The sequence below is a fragment of the Diospyros lotus genome, chromosome 4, assembly GCF_014633365.1.
Source record: "Diospyros lotus cultivar Yz01 chromosome 4, ASM1463336v1, whole genome shotgun sequence".
NCBI classification, from domain to species: domain Eukaryota; kingdom Viridiplantae; phylum Streptophyta; class Magnoliopsida; order Ericales; family Ebenaceae; genus Diospyros; species Diospyros lotus.
The window spans coordinates 43380649-43398558 of NC_068341.1; the positions used below are offsets into that span (position 1 = coordinate 43380649).

A 17910-nucleotide genomic window follows, 5' to 3' on the forward strand; every position below is an offset into this window, starting at 1 on the left:
TGGATGTATGGGCGCCTTGTATCACGTTGATGCTCACTACGCCATTGCATTTCTATGTGCATTGCATGGATACTGATAGTATTTAGTTCTCGGACGGGAGTACCGTTCCGAGGGAGCCTATGGCTCGGTTGTCGGGAGTACCGACGGATACAGGTGACGGGAGTACCGGCCTGGGACAGCGCGCGCAGGTTTGTGGAGACATCTGTTGCCTTTCAGGGCAGCGGCAGGTTGGTATGGGACTTGGGTGCCAAGTGTCTTATGTGGGCCCCAAGGACCGGTATGTGCTTTTATTTTGTTATACTATTGAGCTGTTGTGTTGTAGCGTCTCATGGCTTGTGTGTACCTGAGGGTTTATTTTGGGGAGAGTTTTTGGTTATGTTTAGCCTTCAGCCTTTCTTTTCTTTATGCTTGCTGAGTCTCTCGACTCACTTTGCTTTCCATCATTCCAGGTAGTGCCAGCGTAGGTCCGAGCAAGGGAGTCAGCTTTAGCGGCAGAGTCGGTGTGGTGTACAGGCAGTCTCGTCAATCCCTGTCAACTCTGATGATTGTGTAGGGTCTACTCTATTATTTTCTACTGTGCCAGGTGTTTTCTCGAGTCTTGTGTATTTCGGCACAGGAGTTTGTGTTTGTTTATTTATCTTGTGACCGTTGTGTTAGCGGGGTACCCGTAGTGCATGCATGTGTTTTTCTTCGCTTCCGTTGCTCTCATCTTTGAGTATGCATGCCGGGGTGGTTTTTGTCTGGTGTCTCATTCTTTTCTCCTCCTGTAGGCGCTCCCGTTCGGGTAGTCCGGGTGCTTGGGATATCCGGGCGGGGGTGCTTACAATGTTGGTATCAGAGCGTAATTTGAGTCAATTTTCTGATACAAGTTCCTATACACCAAGGTTGTCGGGTAGAGTTAGAGAGGTCTAGGTGAATTGAATAGGGTTTGATTGTGTCCCAATTAATATCGTGCAAAGGTGATAAGTGCACGTAGGGATGGGACCGTGAGGTGGTACGAATTGGAGTTATTTAGGACATGTGCCTACCTCTAGGTATTTGGGTAAGAGGTTGGTTTAGCCTTAATCTATTCGCCTGATTTTTGGTGTTGTATGCAGGTTTTGAGGATTCCCAATGGAATCTGGAGGCCCATGATTGGATTTTGCGAGGAATGGCACGGGAAGGTCCCACCATGTGAAAATGTGCTATGGGAGTCCGATGGTAAACAGTAGATCCGTAGGCACCGAAATGTGTGCCTGGTGTGAATGTATTTACGATAAGCCTAGGGTCGATCTTATCCCAAGAGAGATCTGTGATGGGAATTCACTGGAGGGATTATTATGGACTTATGAACTTGGAGTTTACAGTGGTTATGTTATTTGGAGATTTAGCATCACGACCTAAATAGGGTATAGGTGTTTAGTTCTCACAGGTGAAGCGGAGTTCAGGTGATGTCGCGATTGGCGTGGCAAATGACTAAGGCTGTGAGGTTTTGTAATAAATATGATTAAGCAAATGTGGTAATAGACGTTTTGCACTGCCGTAGAACATTGGTGATAAAGTGAATTAGGAATAAGAAAATTCCCTCTAAGATTATTGTTGTGAGAGATACCCAGGTGTATGGCCAAGGCCGAAATTGGATACAGGTCTAAGTAACTATTGGGTTCTGCTGCAAGGATAGTAGTTGCTATGAGTACGCGCGGTGCTAATCACGGACCACATGCCCTAGGGTCGGATTATTGACCGAGAGAGGAGATGAGACTCCTTTGGGTGCTGGTCAAGTGGTACATCGGCAGAAACATGAGATGGCTTGTTATGCCAGTCAGAGGAACGCTTAACCCACATCTTTAGGTTGCTTTTCGTTTTTGAGGCGACTTATGAGATGTCGTGGGAATGGAATAGTTTCTGATACGGTGAGGTGTTTTTAGTCGTACAGGCTATAGAGTAAATAAGATCGGTTCTAAAGATCGAGTCCCAACTACCGTATAAGGTTTTGAGGAGGTCAGGGTTAATATTTAGTGATCGAGAAAAAGTATGGCCAATTAGCTATTTGGAGTTAAGATCGGCGGCAGGTCAAGATTGAGGGTTGATGGTCACCGAATAAGTCAAAATTAGGTGTGTTGATTCCTTTAAGGAGGGGAGACCTGGTGACATTTAAGATCTCGAGGTGTATTGAGGGGGGAACGTGTAACCTTTGATAGTTCTGATTAAATGGCTACTCATGTTTATTAACAGGACCCCGAACGTACGCGGCAAGTTGTGGGAGAAAGTACTGCCGAGAAAATGATGTGTATCTGGTTAAGAATCAGTTGGCAAAAGTCAGACTAAAGGATATTGCTGCTGAAACCTTGATTGAGGATGTCGTATCGTTTCCGTGTTCCAGTGCGTCGTAAGTACGTGGCAGGTTTAGGTCGTGTTATCGAATATTAGCTTCTCGCCATGTAAGAGGATGGCCCCACTCCTATCGTTATCAGTTGAGTTATGAGATAGTAAATGGATTTTAGCTATAATACACACCTAATATTAAATGGATTTTAGCTAAAATACATACCTAATAAAGCATTCATAAAGTTAAATGGATTTTAGCTATAATATCCACCTAATAGTTAAGTGGATTTTAGCTAAAAAACACACCTAATAAAGCTCTCACATAAAAAATAAAAATAGATTTCTATAAATTGATTTTTAATCTTCATTAGGATTAAAAATAATCCTTGGGCCTTCTCCAAATAATATCTTCCATGGGTTGCTCAAATTGGGCCTTAATTCTTCATGGGCTTAAATTCTTCATGGACTTTAATTTTTCCTGTGCTTGATTTCTTCATGGACTTGAATTCTTCATGGGCTTGATTTCTTCATGGACTTTAAGTCTTCATGGGCTTTAATTCTTCATGCCTAAAAAAATAAAAATAATTTAATATTATTAATAAATTATATATTATATATATGTATTACACATGGCACATATATATATATTATATTATATTATATATATTACATGAATGCATATAATGATGTATATGTATTATATATAATTTTATATATTATTATTATTATTATTAAATTTTACTTTAAAATTTCATTTCATTCATTTTTCAATTTAAACTTGCATATAACCATAAAATATATATTAATATCTAATTTAAACTATTTTTAAGATCAAAAGAAGGATATAATTATAACAAAATTTTTATAAAATTAACCACTAATCATACCCCCCAACTTAAACATTGCTAGTCCCTTAGCAATCAGATTATACACCTGCCAAACTTTATTCACAATAACTGTATGAATGTAAAAATTTCAAATTCGAAACCGAAATGCATAAAATTAAATAAATAATTTAGCATTCTAAATCAGATTTTTGGTTAAAGGTCATACAATCTCAGGAATGGAAATTAGGATAACCAACACACAGACTTACTCCCTCGAAGTTTTGACTTCAAATCTTACTATGGATTTTCTCTCCAATAAAAAGGATTCCTCAGGTGTACACACAAGGGGGTGCACCGTTATAAGAGTAAATGCAGAACAAGTTCAAAACTCGGTGCCATCCCAAATACAAGGAACGTATTTTCATGAAAGAATAAGGAAATTGACATAGCTTCATGATTGGAATAATGCTCTAGATGAGTAACTTCTGAATTTAAACATGATTCCCTACTCCAAACTCGAATTCTGAGATCACATGATTTATAGCATCAAAATGGACCAGACTGGGTTGTAATGGGGCTATAAGGTTAATACGGGTTGTCAAAGAAAAGGTAGAGTGTGCAAAGGGTGTGTCGGGAATTTTTTTTATTTTTTATTTTTAGCATTCATTTTGAAACAGTTATGCTGAATAACTAAGAGAATTTGCCCCTTTTTTTTTCACCTTTTTTTTCTTTTTTTTTTCTTTTTTTTTCTTTTTTTTTTCTTTTTTCTTTTTAAATATGAAAATAGATAAACAGACTAATTCCCAAAATCACACCAGATTGGATAAAATTCATATGGTTATGGGTTAAACAAGGGTAACGAAAGAAGTTGTACTACAAATGGCTCAAATGGGCTAACAAGAGGTTGATTTAAAGAAAAAAAATAAGCTCAAAATGAAAGAAATTGATCCCCCTATCATGCTTCTCAGTCATCTAATTCATAGTTTGAAACCAGTCAAATTCATCCGCTATCATACTAGACATTCAAAGCGAATTGATATTTTGAAGCCATTGAAAAGATAAGATAAACAAGAGAGCATATTTAGAGTAAGTGTTATTTCACTCAGAATTAACGGTTATTAGGCTCAAACACTTGCTTGGGTAATAGTCTCCACTTCTGTTGAGGGATCATACAGTGTACTAATCAGCTAATTACTGTTACCTTTGACTTTATGACCGATAACCAATTTCTAAATTTTGAATCCCTGATGAATGTAAATTACTTATTCTCATGCATAAACGTTTTCAAATGAGAAATCAATGCATTCATGTTTCGTATTGCAAACTTAACCGGCTATCAGTGCATAACTTTAAAGCTTTAGGAATAGCATTATTTAAAACACATAATAATTTTTTTTTTATTTTTTTATAAGAGTAGATAAAGACAATCAATTCCCACAAGACTACAAACTAGTAATTACAAACTCACAGTTAAATATAAACCAGATGATTCATGACTAGACCTTACACCCCCCAACTTGAATTGCAGTAATAAATCAGGGTTGTTAGGAATACCTGTAACTCCATAAGTCCATAGATTTGCTGTGAACTGCTAAAACTTAAACAACAAATGAGCACACCATATAGATATATATTTATATTTTCACACCAAAATAAAAATTTCATGCAAGTCATAAGATAAGCAAAATGCGTCTTAAGAGTACAAAAAGTACTCCTTACTCAGCCATCTTATCAAAGACTTTGCTAACAACATTCCACAGTTTTGTTTTTTTTGTTTTTTTGTTTTTTTTTTTCAAGAACACAACCAAAAAAATCCTGCAAGTTATACAATAACTAGATGCGTCTCAAGAGTACAAAAAGTACTCCTTACTCAGCCATCTTAATAAAGAGCATTTCTCACAGTGATAAATCTAAATTAATCGGACCCCTTGGGCGCTTGTTACTAATTGCCTTAGACCAGTCTATCTGAGGCTCATGAGGATCGTACTGTGGAACATAAGCATGTAATTTCTCTAACAGCTTATCAATGGTGGATGCAGAAATGAGAATCTTTCTTGCTGAACGAGAAATGAACTGTTGGTCCACAGCCTGATCAAGAAAAGAGAGTAACCCATCGAAAAAATGGTTAACATTTAAAAGTCCAATGGGTTTGGTATGGAGATTACTCTTGGCCCAGGAGATTATACAAAAGATTTCTTCAAGTGTTCCAAAACCTCCTGGTAAAGCAATGAAGGCATCTGACTGATAAATCTTACAAGCCATGCGCTCAGACATAGAAGTCGTTTCTATAAGTTGACCGCGTGTAATCCCGGAAATATGTGGTTCAGCTAAAGGGATTGGCATTATACCTACCACAGATGAATTTCCAAGATGTACAGCTTGTGAAACATAACCATTCAATCCACGACTTCCCCCTCCATATACCAAATTAATTTTTTTCTCTCCTAATTTTTTTACCAAGTTCGTTCGCTGCAAGTGCGTAACAAATATCACTCCCAAGTTGAGAGCCACAAAGTACACATATGGTTTTAATTTGACGAACGAACTGCCCTTCCATGTTTGTTTCTTTTGTATGTCCTGAAAAGAAGTTTGGAGATCAAAAGTAGCTATACAACAATTCAACAAGAAATAAATACAAACAAAAATCTTGCGTATATATAAGTAGTTGTGATTGTGGCTCACATCTTCCTCTGGTTTTACGTCCAGAAACGGTTTAAACACTTTCTATGAAGTGGGGATAAGCTTCCCATCCAATTTTCTTATAGATTGGCAAACAGGGTCGTTTTTAGTCAGATTCCCAAGACTATAGCGTTGGTGGTCACTTCTAAACTGGGTCCATAAAGCAAGAAGTTCTCTTTGCACTATTCCACACGGATGCGTCTCAAGAGTCAATCGGATATCATCCAGAGACTCCTTACTCAGTCCATCCTTTATGAAACTAATTTTATCTTCTCGATTTATGGACGTAAACCCCACAGATTTGCATCGTGTGTTACAGGTCCATCGAGCACATTTGTAACAACCATTCACTCTTTTCGCTCTTCTTTTCTTCGCAAAACTACTCTTCCCTAAGCCTGGAAAATGCTTAAAACTAGGTGAAGTTTCACCAGCTAATCGAACTTTTGCTTCGATCAGCCAACGAATATCTTCAGGGATGTTATTAAGCATCAACAACCTAAGTCTTTCACACCTAGCAACATAAATTTTTTTCAAATCATTCTGCGGGAGAGATGGATAGTACTTGTGAATTTTTGAGAGATAAAGATCCATTTTTTTTTTTTTTTAAACTATACTAAGAAAAAAAAGTAAAGAACTATAAACTTTACAAAAGGGATGAGAGTACCTGATCGGAGAATAACACAAAAGAGAGAAGACTGAGCTCAAGAAGGGTGGCTTGCCTTATACAGATATGGAGTCTCTTATAGAGCAATGACCATCACTATTTTACACTCGGCTCGAGGCATGCCATAATTACAGGGTTATGCTTGGCGTCTCTTTTTCAACGCTTGGTGCCTCATTTTTCAACATTTGGCAGTGTGCCTTATCCTTTATAGGGCAGTGTGATTGCATTGCCCAAGAAAAGATAGCTACCACCAGCGTCAATTCTGTCTCTCTCAATTCAAAAATTTTTTTTTTTATTTTTTTTATTATTATTTTATTATTTTTTTAATTTTTTTTATTCTTATTCTTATTATTATTATTATTTTTTTTTAATTTTTTTTTTTTGTTAATAAATGTTTTGTTTTAGGGGCCCAATAAAATCATACATACCACACAAGACAATATTATCGAGTCTAACAAAATTATTTGCACAATAGATCAGTTTCAAACACCAATAAAATCAAGTACACCTTACCCCCCAACTTAAATTGCGCATTGTCCTCAATCGACAATAAAAGGATAGAAGATAGGCATACCTGGTGGTCTTCAATGCATGAACTCGTATGCAAAAAAAATTTTTTATTTAGACTGCACACAGAGAAACACTATTTGAATCAAAGTTAATTAAGTAATGCAGAAAATGAACAACTTATATATATAATTCTTTATTATTTTATTTTATTTTTTTCTTTTTTATTTATTTAATTTTATTATTTTTTTTTTATTTTTTTTTTTCAGATCTATAAACATCCATTTAACCTAAATGGAAAGGTGGTCTTTTAACGTCAGATTCCCAGACGATAGGAAACTTTCCCTACTCATCAGATGATGATGGATCATCTAAATCCACAACTCCTTCATTCTCCTCAACACTACCCTGGTATGGTTTCAACCTATGACCATTGACTGTTAGAAGCTGTCCTGACTCCGGATTTTCTATCTCAAATGCCCCATATCCTGAGATGGACTTGATTACAAAGGGGCCGACCCATCGAGACTTCAATTTTCCTGGGAATAGATGCAATCGAGAATCATACAAGAGTACCCGTTGCCCTACCTGAAAGCTTTTTCGAATGATGTGCCGATCATGTAACTCTTTCATGCGAACCTTGGCCAATCGTGCATTTTCAAATGCTTCATTCCGAATTTCCTCAAGTTCATTCAATTGGAGCTTCCTGGATAAGCCTGCTTCAGTTAGACTCTTGTTGATCTTATGAATTGCCCAATATGCTTTATGCTCAATTTCCACCGGCAGATGACAAGATTTACCGTATACTAGCCTATAGGGAGACATTCCCAAAATTGTTTTGTAAGCTGTTCTGTATGCCCAAAGAGCGTCTACTAGTCTTAAGGACCAATCCTTACGATTAGCAGCAACAGTCTTTTCCAATATGCGCTTAATCTCCCTATTGGCTAGCTCGGCTTGACCATTGGTTTGGGGATGGTATGGTGTTGCAACTTTATGCAGTACACCATATTTCTTCATTAATCCTGCCACTACTTTATTACAAAAATGGGAACCCCCATCACTGATGATTGCTCGTGGCATCCCAAATCGACTGAATATATTTTCTTTCAAAAATTTCACGACAGTCCTATGGTCATTTGTTCTGGCCGGGATTGCTTCTACCCATTTGGACACATAGTCAACAGCAAGTAAGATGTATTCATGACCAAATGAATTGACAAATGGGCCCATAAAATCCATACCCCAACAGTCAAAAACTTCTAACACTTGGATCGGATGTAATGGCATCATGTTTCTCCTTGACAGACTTCCTAACCTTTGACATCGATCACAATTTGAGCAGAACTTGTACACATCCTTGAACAGTGTCGGCCAATAAAATCCACTCTGAAAAATTTTTGCAACTGTTTTCTTGACAGAAAAATGGCCTCCACATGCAAGAGTATGACTGAAATTGATGACACTTTGTTGCTCATGATCGGGTATGCATCTACGGATGATTTGGTCAGGACAATACTTGAAGAGGTAGGGCTCATCCCAAAAGAATGTTCTGACTTTTCTGAAGAATTTATGCCTATCTTGCTTACTCCAATGGTCTGGGATCAGACCAGTTGCCAGGTAGTTCGCAATGTCGGCATATCAAGGGACAACAGATGATGCACGAATAACATTCACTTTAAACAGTTGCTCATCAGGGAAATTGTCATGAATTGGTTCATCAAATTGTGTGAGATCTTGACTTGGAATCCTTGACAAATGGTCAGCCACCACATTTTCTACTCCCTTCTTGTCTCTGATTTCAATGTTGAACTCTTGCAGGAGTAAGATCCATCGGAGCAGACGGGGTTTTGCATCTTGCTTTGTGAACAAATACTTCAGAGCAGTGTGATCAGTAAAAATGATCACTAGTGACCCTACGAGGTAAGATCGAAACTTGTCCAGGGCAAAGACAACTGCTAGTAACTCTTTCTCTGTAGTGGTGTAATTCTTTTGTGCCTCATTAAGAGTTTTGCTAGCATAATATATCACATGAGGTTTCTTATCCTTCCTCTGCCCTAACACAGCTCCTACCGCATAATCACTAGCATCGCACATAAGTTCAAACGGGAGGGACCAATCAGGGGACTGAATGATAGGTGCTGAAATGAGTGCATCTTTCAATTTATCAAAAGCATTTTGACAGGCAGGACTCCATTCAAACGGAACATCTTGAGACAACAAATGGCACAAGGGTCTTGTTATGGTGCTAAAGGAAGCAATGAATCTCCTATAAAACCCTGCATGTCCCAAAAAACTTCTGATGTCTTTCACATTCCTAGGGATGGGGAGTTTTTGAATTGTTTCAATTTTTGACCTGTCTACCTCCATCCCCCTAGATGAAACGATGTGCCCCAAGACTATGCCCTGTTTCACCATGAAGTGACATTTTTCCCAATTGAGTATCAGATTTGTTTCCTCACATCTTGCTAAAACCTTTTTCAGATTCTCCAAACAGGCCTCAAAGTTACTTCCATAAACAGAAAAGTCATCCATAAATACTTCAACAATCTGCTCAACCATTTCACTGAAAATGCTCATCATACACCTTTGAAAGGTGGCTGGAGCATTGCATAACCCAAATGGCATGCGCCTGTATGCAAATGTCCCAAATGGACATGTGAAAGTTGTCTTCTCTTGATCTTCTAGTGCAATTTCTATCTGATTGTACCCTGAGTAGCCATCTAAGAAACAATAGTAGGCTTGGCCTGCTATTCTCTCCAGAACTTGATCCAAGAAAGGCAAAGGAAAATGATCTTTCCTTGTCACAGAATTGAGCTTTCTATAATCAATGCACATACGTCATCCTGTCTAGATGCGCGTGGGAATCAGTTCATTGTTCTCATTTTTTACAACAGTGACTCCAGACTTTTTGGGTACTACCTGTGTTGGACTTACCCACTTAGAATCAGAGATTGGGTAAATTATTTCAGCATCCAATAGCTTAAGCACTTCTTTTCTGACAACTTCTTTCATGTTGGGATTTAATCTCCTTTGCATTTGCCTAACTGGTTTTGCTCCTTCTTCCAAGAATATCTTATGAGTACAGATCAAAGGGCTAATACCTTGCAAATCTGAAATGGTCCATCCTAATGACTTCCTGTGTGCTTTTAGAACTTCTATCAGTTGTTGCTCTTGCTGAGGTGTCAAACTTGAAGAGATCACCATTGGGAATGCTTCCCCTTCTCCTAGAAAGACATATTTCAAATCACTGGGCAATGGCTTTCTCTCAGGCGTGGACTGATGGCTATCAGGAGCCATGAGCTTACTGTCCAAGTTCCTTAATGGCTCTAAACCAGGCATCCATGTAGGCTTCTCACTTTCTTTGCTTATGACTTCCACTTCTTTTATTTCTTCGAGATCTTGATTTCCTTCTTTGGGTCTTCTCATGAACTCTTCAAAACAGTCATTGGTCAGTGTTTGGATCAAGTCTACCTCCTCCACTTCACTCTCAGTGTCCTGATGTTTGGCTACCCTAAAGATATTCATTTCTACAGTCATGTTCCCAAAAGATAGCTTTAACACACCATTCCTACAGTTGATGATGGCATTTGATGTGGCAAGGAATGGTCGACCTAAGATGACTGGCACAGGAGGTTGAGGCCCCTGATGCGGCTGGGTGTCCAAAACGATGAAGTCCACTGGAAAGTAGAACTTATCGATTTGTACCAGAACATCCTCCACAATTCCTCGTGGAACTTTGACTGATCGATCAGCCAGCTGAAGGGTCACTCTAGTGGGTTTAAGCTCACCTAATCCCAACTGTTGATACACACTGTATGGCAACAAATTGACACTAGCTCCTAAATCCAAGAGTGCCCGATCAACCTTTTGATTTCCTATGATGCATGTAATGGTTGGACAGCCTGGATCTTTGTATTTGGGAGGAGTTTTCAATTGGAGAATGGCGCTGACTTGTTCAGTCAAGAATGCCTTTTCATGCACATTTGTTTTCCTTTTGACAGTGCACAGATCTTTCAAAAACTTTGCATATGAAGGTGTTTGTTTGATTGCATCCAACAGCGGGATGTTGATTCTCACTTGCTTAAACACTTCATATATATCTGCATTTTGTTGCTCTTTTTTCAAATGATTCAACCTTTGTGGAAAAGGTGGTTTGGGCCTGTATTGAATTTCTTTCTCATCTTCTTTTTGTTTTTCATTTTTCTCATTTTTTTCATTTTTCTCATTTTTTTCATCGGTGGATTCATGATCTTTTGGTTCTTTTTCTTCATCAACATGTTGGTTTATCCTAGGATCAGTTGGTTTCTCAATTATTCTTCCACTTCTTAGGGCAGTCACTGCTTGCACTTGTTCATGAGTGTTGGTTTCACTATTTGAAGCTTCTACCTGGTTGGTTTGCCTAATTGGGTTAGGATTAGTTTGGGATGGAAACCTCCCGGGTTCTCTCACACTCAATGTTTGTGTTATCTTGGTCAACTGGCTCCTAATGTCTTCTATGGCTCTGTTTGTTTGGTCTTGATTTTTGACAAGCTGAGCAACCTGATTATTGATACCTGTTTGACTTTGGATGAACTGGTGCAAGGTATCTTCCAAAGATCTCCTATGAGGAGGTTGGTAAGTATTGGATGAAGAATCTTGATTTTGTTGGAAGGTATGTTGTTGTGTAGGGAAGGGAGGTTGAGAATGATTTCCAGAATCATTTCTCCAAGAAAAATTGGGGTGATTTCTATTATTGGGATGGTATGAATTGTAGTTCTGATTATTCCCATAATAGGCTCCACTCTGATTTTGATTTTGTCTCCCCTCAAAGTTATGTGAATGATTGTTATTAGTCTGCCCATACAATACCTCCTTGAAAGCAGGTAGGGTAGGACATTCTTCAGTTGAATGATCTGTTGCATCACACACAGCACACTTTACTTCCACTTGATTAACAGATTGCACCTTTTTGGGTTGCATGTTTTCAACTTTCTTTGTTAAAGCAGTTAATCTTGCATTTAAATCGTCACTCTCACTCAGTTGGTATCTCCCTCTAGGTTGTGGATTTTCTCTTGAATCAAGAGCAGATGTTGGACCAACTTCCCAGTTCCTTGTATTCTCAGCCAATGTGTCAAAGAAGTGGAAAGCTTCTTCTGGAGTCTTCTCATAGAATTCTCCATTGCACATTGTAGAAACTAGCATTTTCAATTGGGGAGTGAGTGAATCATGAAAGAAACTGACCACTCTCCATTGCTCAAAAGCATGGTGCGGACAAGTGTGAAGAAGGTCTTTAAACCTTTCCCACGCTTGCGCAAAATTCTCATTTGGTTTACAGGCAAAGTTCATGATTTGTCTTTGAAGAGTAGCAGTTCTGTTGGCAGGAAAGTATTTTTTTAAGAAAGTTGTTTGCATTTCTCTCCAAGTTCCTATAGATCTAGGTGGGAGAGTGCTTAACCATATTTTTGCCTTATCTTTCAGTGAGAATGGAAAGAGTTTTAATCTTATGACATCCTCATTTGCTGTATGGTCCATGCAAGTGCTACATACTTCCTCAAATTCTTTCATATGAGTATATGGATTTTCAGAATCCATGCCATGAAAAGTTGGCAACAATTGGATTGTGCCAGGTTTGAAGTTAAACCTATGATGATTGATGGGAAGAATAATGCATGAGGGGGTTGTCTGCCTAGGAGGATGAAGATACTCCCTAAGGGGTCTGATCATCTCCTGATCAATGGGATCAGGGTCACCGTGGTCACTACCACGTGCAGACATGTTCTGTGGAAGTGGCATGTTCTCATTGTGTTGAGACATGAGTGACTGATTTTCTATAGTTTTACCTGACCTAAGTATCATACACTATGCAAAAATAAAAATAAAGTAAAAAGAAACAGAGTTACCGAATTTATCAGGAGATGCTTCTTCTTATATTTTGTTTTTCCTTTTTGTTTTTGCCTCAATCTCCCCGGCAACGGCGCCAAAACTTGACTGCACTCTCACCCTGCAATTAAAACACAAAACAAAACACAATAAAAATTTTATATTTTATTTATTTATTTAGGCGAGAGGTTTATACTCGTCAGTGTACGAGTGCAGTTGTAGTTCAAATTTAAATTTATACTTTCTGGATAAGTCCAGGTCGTCCACTAAGAGATTTATTTATGGCAAAAGAAAAAAAAGAATGTCACACACACGCACACGCATTTAGATGGATTGATAACATGATTTTTTATGATTTTTTTAGATAACAAATACTAGAAAATAAAGCAAGACAGAAGTTGAAATAAATACTAAACGTGAGAATATGAAATTGGAAAGTACTTGAGTTAAGACAATTTCAGTGACAACCCGTTGATTCCCAAATATTAGCATAAAAGATTAGCAACATTAATTTAATTTCAGATATGAGGATTTGTTATTAAATGCAATTAAAGATAATGATAGCTCTAGTTTAAGCAATCCTCATACATGATATGCGGGATTCTAATTTAAGAAACTACCATAAATTCAATTACAATTAATACACAAAACAACTAAATTAATCATCCGGGTTTGGGTATGATAGCGTTTCCAGTTCTAGTAACTCTCATGCGTGACATGAAAGCTCTAAGTTAGGCTTACGCTCCAATCCAAACCTAGTGATTTTTCAATAATCAAAACACACTCATATTGAAGTTTAAACCAATGTTACTCATTTAAAGCGTAGCTTTCTTTGGGAATCATTGGCGTTAGACACTGTCCTTGCCTTAACCCAAGATTAGATTTAGCTACTCATCTCTATTAAATTAATTGACAACAATTTAAATGACATAATTTAAATAACAGAATTTAAATGACAGGAATTAAAATAGAAGAAACTAACAGTCCATTTAGGCGGTGAACAATTAAATGACAAGAATTAAAATTGCAGAAATTTAAAGGCACAAATTAACCGGCCATTTAGGCGGTGAATAATAAAGTAATAATAAATGACATAAGAATTTAAAAGAAGAAAGGAAGGAAGTAAGATCACAAGAGAGAATACTAAAGAAAAGGGGAAAGAACAAGAACAATTCTCAAAGAGAGAATTATAAGGAAACAACTAAACTTTGATTCAAGAATAATAATCATACTTACAAATGCAATCAAGTGATCTATTTATAGGCCACAAGATGCAATACAAACCACACAATTTCAATTATTCAACTAGACATAATTATATCTAATGGGCACTCACACACTTAAAGTTAAATGGATTTTAGCTATAATACACACCTAATATTAAATGGATTTTAGCTAAAATACATACCTAATAAAGCATTCATAAAGTTAAATGGATTTTAGCTATAATATCCACCTAATAGTTAAGTGGATTTTAGCTAAAAAACACACCTAATAAAGCTCTCACATAAAAAATAAAAATAGATTTCTATAAATTGATTTTTAATCTTCATTAGGATTAAAAATAATCCTTGGGCCTTCTCCAAATAATATCTTCCATGGGTTGCTCAAATTGGGCCTTAATTCTTCATGGGCTTAAATTCTTCATGGACTTTAATTTTTCATGTGCTTGATTTCTTCATGGACTTGAATTCTTCATGGGCTTGATTTCTTCATGGACTTTAAGTCTTCATGGGCTTTAATTCTTCATGCCTAAAAAAATAAAAATAATTTAATATTATTAATAAATTATATATTATATATATGTATTACACATGGCACATATATATATATATATTACATGAATGCATATAATGATGTATATGTATTATATATAATTTTATATATTATTATTATTATTATTAAATTTTACTTTAAAATTTCATTTCATTCATTTTTCAATTTAAACTTGCATATAATCATAAAATATATATTAATATCTAATTTAAACTATTTTTAAGATCAAAAGAAGGATATAATTATAACAAAATTTTTATAAAATTAACCACTAATCATACGGTTATTTTATTTATTTTTTACTTCTTTATTGTGATTTTCATTTATTGTAACTATTAAATTATATAATTTTTACTTTAATAATTTTTTTTTTTTTACGATATCCATTCATCCATGCATCGCATGGGTGATTCGCTAGTTCTTATTAAAGGAGGTGCTAAACAGAGAAAATAATGACACATAATTTTCTTAGACTCCTCCAATAATAAGGCGTCGCATAACTGATAATGCTATTATCAATCATGATTCTTACTTAATATTGTTCTAACTAATTTGGTCTAAAGTCAAACTAGAGTGACTTAATTTATAATTTGTCCTTAAATTAAACGTTTATTAATTGTTTTTAATATCAATCGACATGATACCAAACTCGACAACCACAATAATAAAACACAAACTTAACAACCGAGACATAATATAACACAAGACAATAGTCACAATGTCATAAAGCACAACAACACGACCTCTAACACTTCATAACACAACACAATAATACCAAAAAAGGTCCATTGATCATGACCTGTCTTGTTTTTTCCCTTTTCCTTGTTGCTCTTCCATCGAACCACAGCTTCTTTCCTCCAGTATCTCCTTTGCCCTAAAAACAAAATTTCACCTTCTACATAAAGGTCGCTCTTTGGAACACTCTCAAGTCTCATCCACCTTTCCCTCCCTCTTTCCCTCTTCTTTTGTCCGATTCATGGCAAGATTAAGATGCTACTGAACACATGCAAAAATCTGTGAGAAAAAAATCGTTTCGCCCATCTCGTTTTGATGAGCTTTGGATAGGATTTGCAGACACTATTGGGGTGGGTTTGATGCAATGGCTGACAAAAGCTTTGGTTCTGCAGCCTCAAACCTTCTCTGTACAGATGATTCATCCGAGCTTTTGACTGGTCCGCCATTGCAGAGTGAAGAGAGTTTCTATCTGATGATTGAGAGTGAGAAACATCATTTGCCCCGAGATGATTATCTCAAGAGATTGAGAACTGGGGGGCCGGATTTGGGTATGAGAAGACAGGCTGTTGACTGGATTTGGAAGGTCTGTTGATCAGTTCTCTAGAACGGGATCATCACTGTTTGGTTTTCTAATCGATTGGGTGTTAAATCTTTCTTGGATTTAATTGATTTTTCTGAAAATGTGTCCTAGATCTCACTCACATGTGGCTCTGGCTAATTTAGTCTTTCCTCAACTAGTTTCAATTGATTCTTAGTACATTTCGTCTCTGTTTTGATCAATTTATTCGATTCCCAATCTAATTAACATCCATGTTGACCAGTTCTTGATTAGTTCTCTGGGTTTGTGTTCCATTTACTCCGTTGATGCCCTCTTAATCTGTGGTGATTTTGGTTACAATGCAGCCTTTTGACATTCTTGAAATGGGTTTTCTACATATTGTTCAACAGGTTCATGCCCATTTCAGTTTCAGACCATTGAGTTTTTGCCTGTCTATGAACTATTTGGATCGGTTCCTATCGGCTTTCGAACTCCCTGTATGTAAGCTCAAAACTTGAACCCATGTACATGAATTCATTCCTCTTCCCGTACAATTTGGTTGATGTGTTCAATCTCTAATGCTGATTGTCAGAGAGGTCAAGCTTGGCCAGTACAATTGTTAGCCGTGGCCTGTTTATCTCTGGGAATCAAAATGGAGGAGACCACAGTGCCTCTTTCTGTAGATTTACAGGTCTGGTGCTAATTTAATGACTTTAGTGTTCAATATTTTTCTTGCATTTTCTCGGGAAATTGTCTGTTCTCAGTCGCGTTTTCTCATCATTGTTGAGCCAGGTGGGTGAACCCCAGTTTGTATTTGAAGGTAAAACCATACAAAGGATGGAGCTTCTGGTGTTGAGCACTTTGAACTGGAAAATGCAGTGTCACACCCCATTTTCTTTCCTAGACTACTTTCTCAGAAAGATCAATGGCGATTTTATGTCAAGTTCTCTGGCCTCTAGATCGGCTCAACTCATATTAAGCACGGCAAAAGGTCTCTCTCCAGTCTTCGAAAACTAGTCATTTTTGGGAGTTGAGGGTTCTTTTGAGTGTGTTATATACATATTTCGATCCAATCAGTTGAACTAGGATCGAGTCGATTTGAGTTTTAATAGGACTAATCTCTAAATAGCTTCCCCCATAAATAGAATGAAACCATGTTAGGAGAAACGCAAGACTTGAAACAATGAACTTTGCATTGCTTTGATGTATTGTTTTGAGCCTGGTGTTTCTTCCAGCAGCCTGTCTGATCAAGTGTTTGCCGGAAAGCTAGTGCAGGTATCGACTTCTTGGAGTTCAGGCCATCTGAGATTGCTGCAGCAGTGGCCATATCAGTTTCGAACCATGCACAAGCAGTGGCCATTCACAAGGCAATGCCCTGTTTCCTATATGTAGAGAAGGTAAAGTGGCTGCACACAGACATGGCTATCCTAGAGGCAAAAGTGCCTGATTCATTTTACCACCCCATTTTCTCGGGAAAATTTGCAGGGAAAAGCGCTCAAGTGCGCTGAGTTGATCCAAGACATGGCGTTGATGAGCGGGTTGCCTACTGCCAATGCGCCGGCTTCTTCCTCGGTTGCTCCATTGATTTCCCACAGCCCGGTGCGGGTGTTGGATTCTGCTGCGTGCTTGAGCTATAAAACTGATGATCTAGCAACGGTTAATGGTTCGTATGCAGATTCTTCTTCTGATCAAAGCCGACAATGAGAGAGGAGAAGGCCCGGAGAAACCATTCCATGAGGATGCTAGGTTGAATGAAAGTTATGGCTATATATATATATATACACACATATATCGGTTAGGTTCTGAAGTTGCCATCTCTGAGACTGTTGTTAATCATGGCGACAGCCAGAGAGGTAGAAGGCGAGGAAGATGGAATGGGCTTGTTGTGTTAAAGGCCAAAATAGTTATCGTTTTGTAGCTGCAAATCTTCATTGCAAAATGGAAATGGAAGGAGATTGAAGTAGAGAAGAAACATTTTCTTGAAGAAAATGAACATGAGAAGCAATGACATCCTCCAC

At 37.3% G+C, this 17910-nt stretch overlaps 1 protein-coding gene across 2 annotated transcripts; it reads left to right on the plus strand.

The window, feature by feature from the left end:
• Positions 1-15370: 15370 nt before the first annotated feature.
• LOC127800056 (cyclin-D4-1-like) lies at positions 15371-17910 on the plus strand. 2 transcript variants are annotated; one of them, XM_052334457.1, is made up of 6 exons: positions 15371-15937; positions 16303-16389; positions 16485-16583; positions 16685-16883; positions 17159-17289; positions 17378-17910. In XM_052334457.1, the coding sequence occupies exons 1-6, from the start codon at positions 15719-15721 to the stop codon at positions 17594-17596; spliced, it is 954 nt and encodes a 317-aa protein (XP_052190417.1). In that variant the 5' UTR covers positions 15371-15718; the 3' UTR covers positions 17597-17910. The 2 variants fall into 2 exon arrangements, with proteins under 2 accessions (XP_052190417.1, XP_052190419.1); XM_052334459.1 differs by having other exon boundaries at positions 17168-17289.

Bases quoted from the DNA above. Each gene is read 5' to 3' on its own strand.
- LOC127800056 (XM_052334457.1), top strand. From the start codon at position 15,719: ATGGCTGACAAAAGCTTTGGTTCTGCAGCCTCAAACCTTCTCTGTACA. The intron at 16,584-16,684 runs GTCTGGTGCTAA...TTGTTGAGCCAG, and splicing joins CTCTTTCTGTAGATTTACAG to GTGGGTGAACCCCAGTTTGT. The intron at 17,290-17,377 runs GTAAAGTGGCTG...GAAAATTTGCAG, and splicing joins GTTTCCTATATGTAGAGAAG to GGAAAAGCGCTCAAGTGCGC.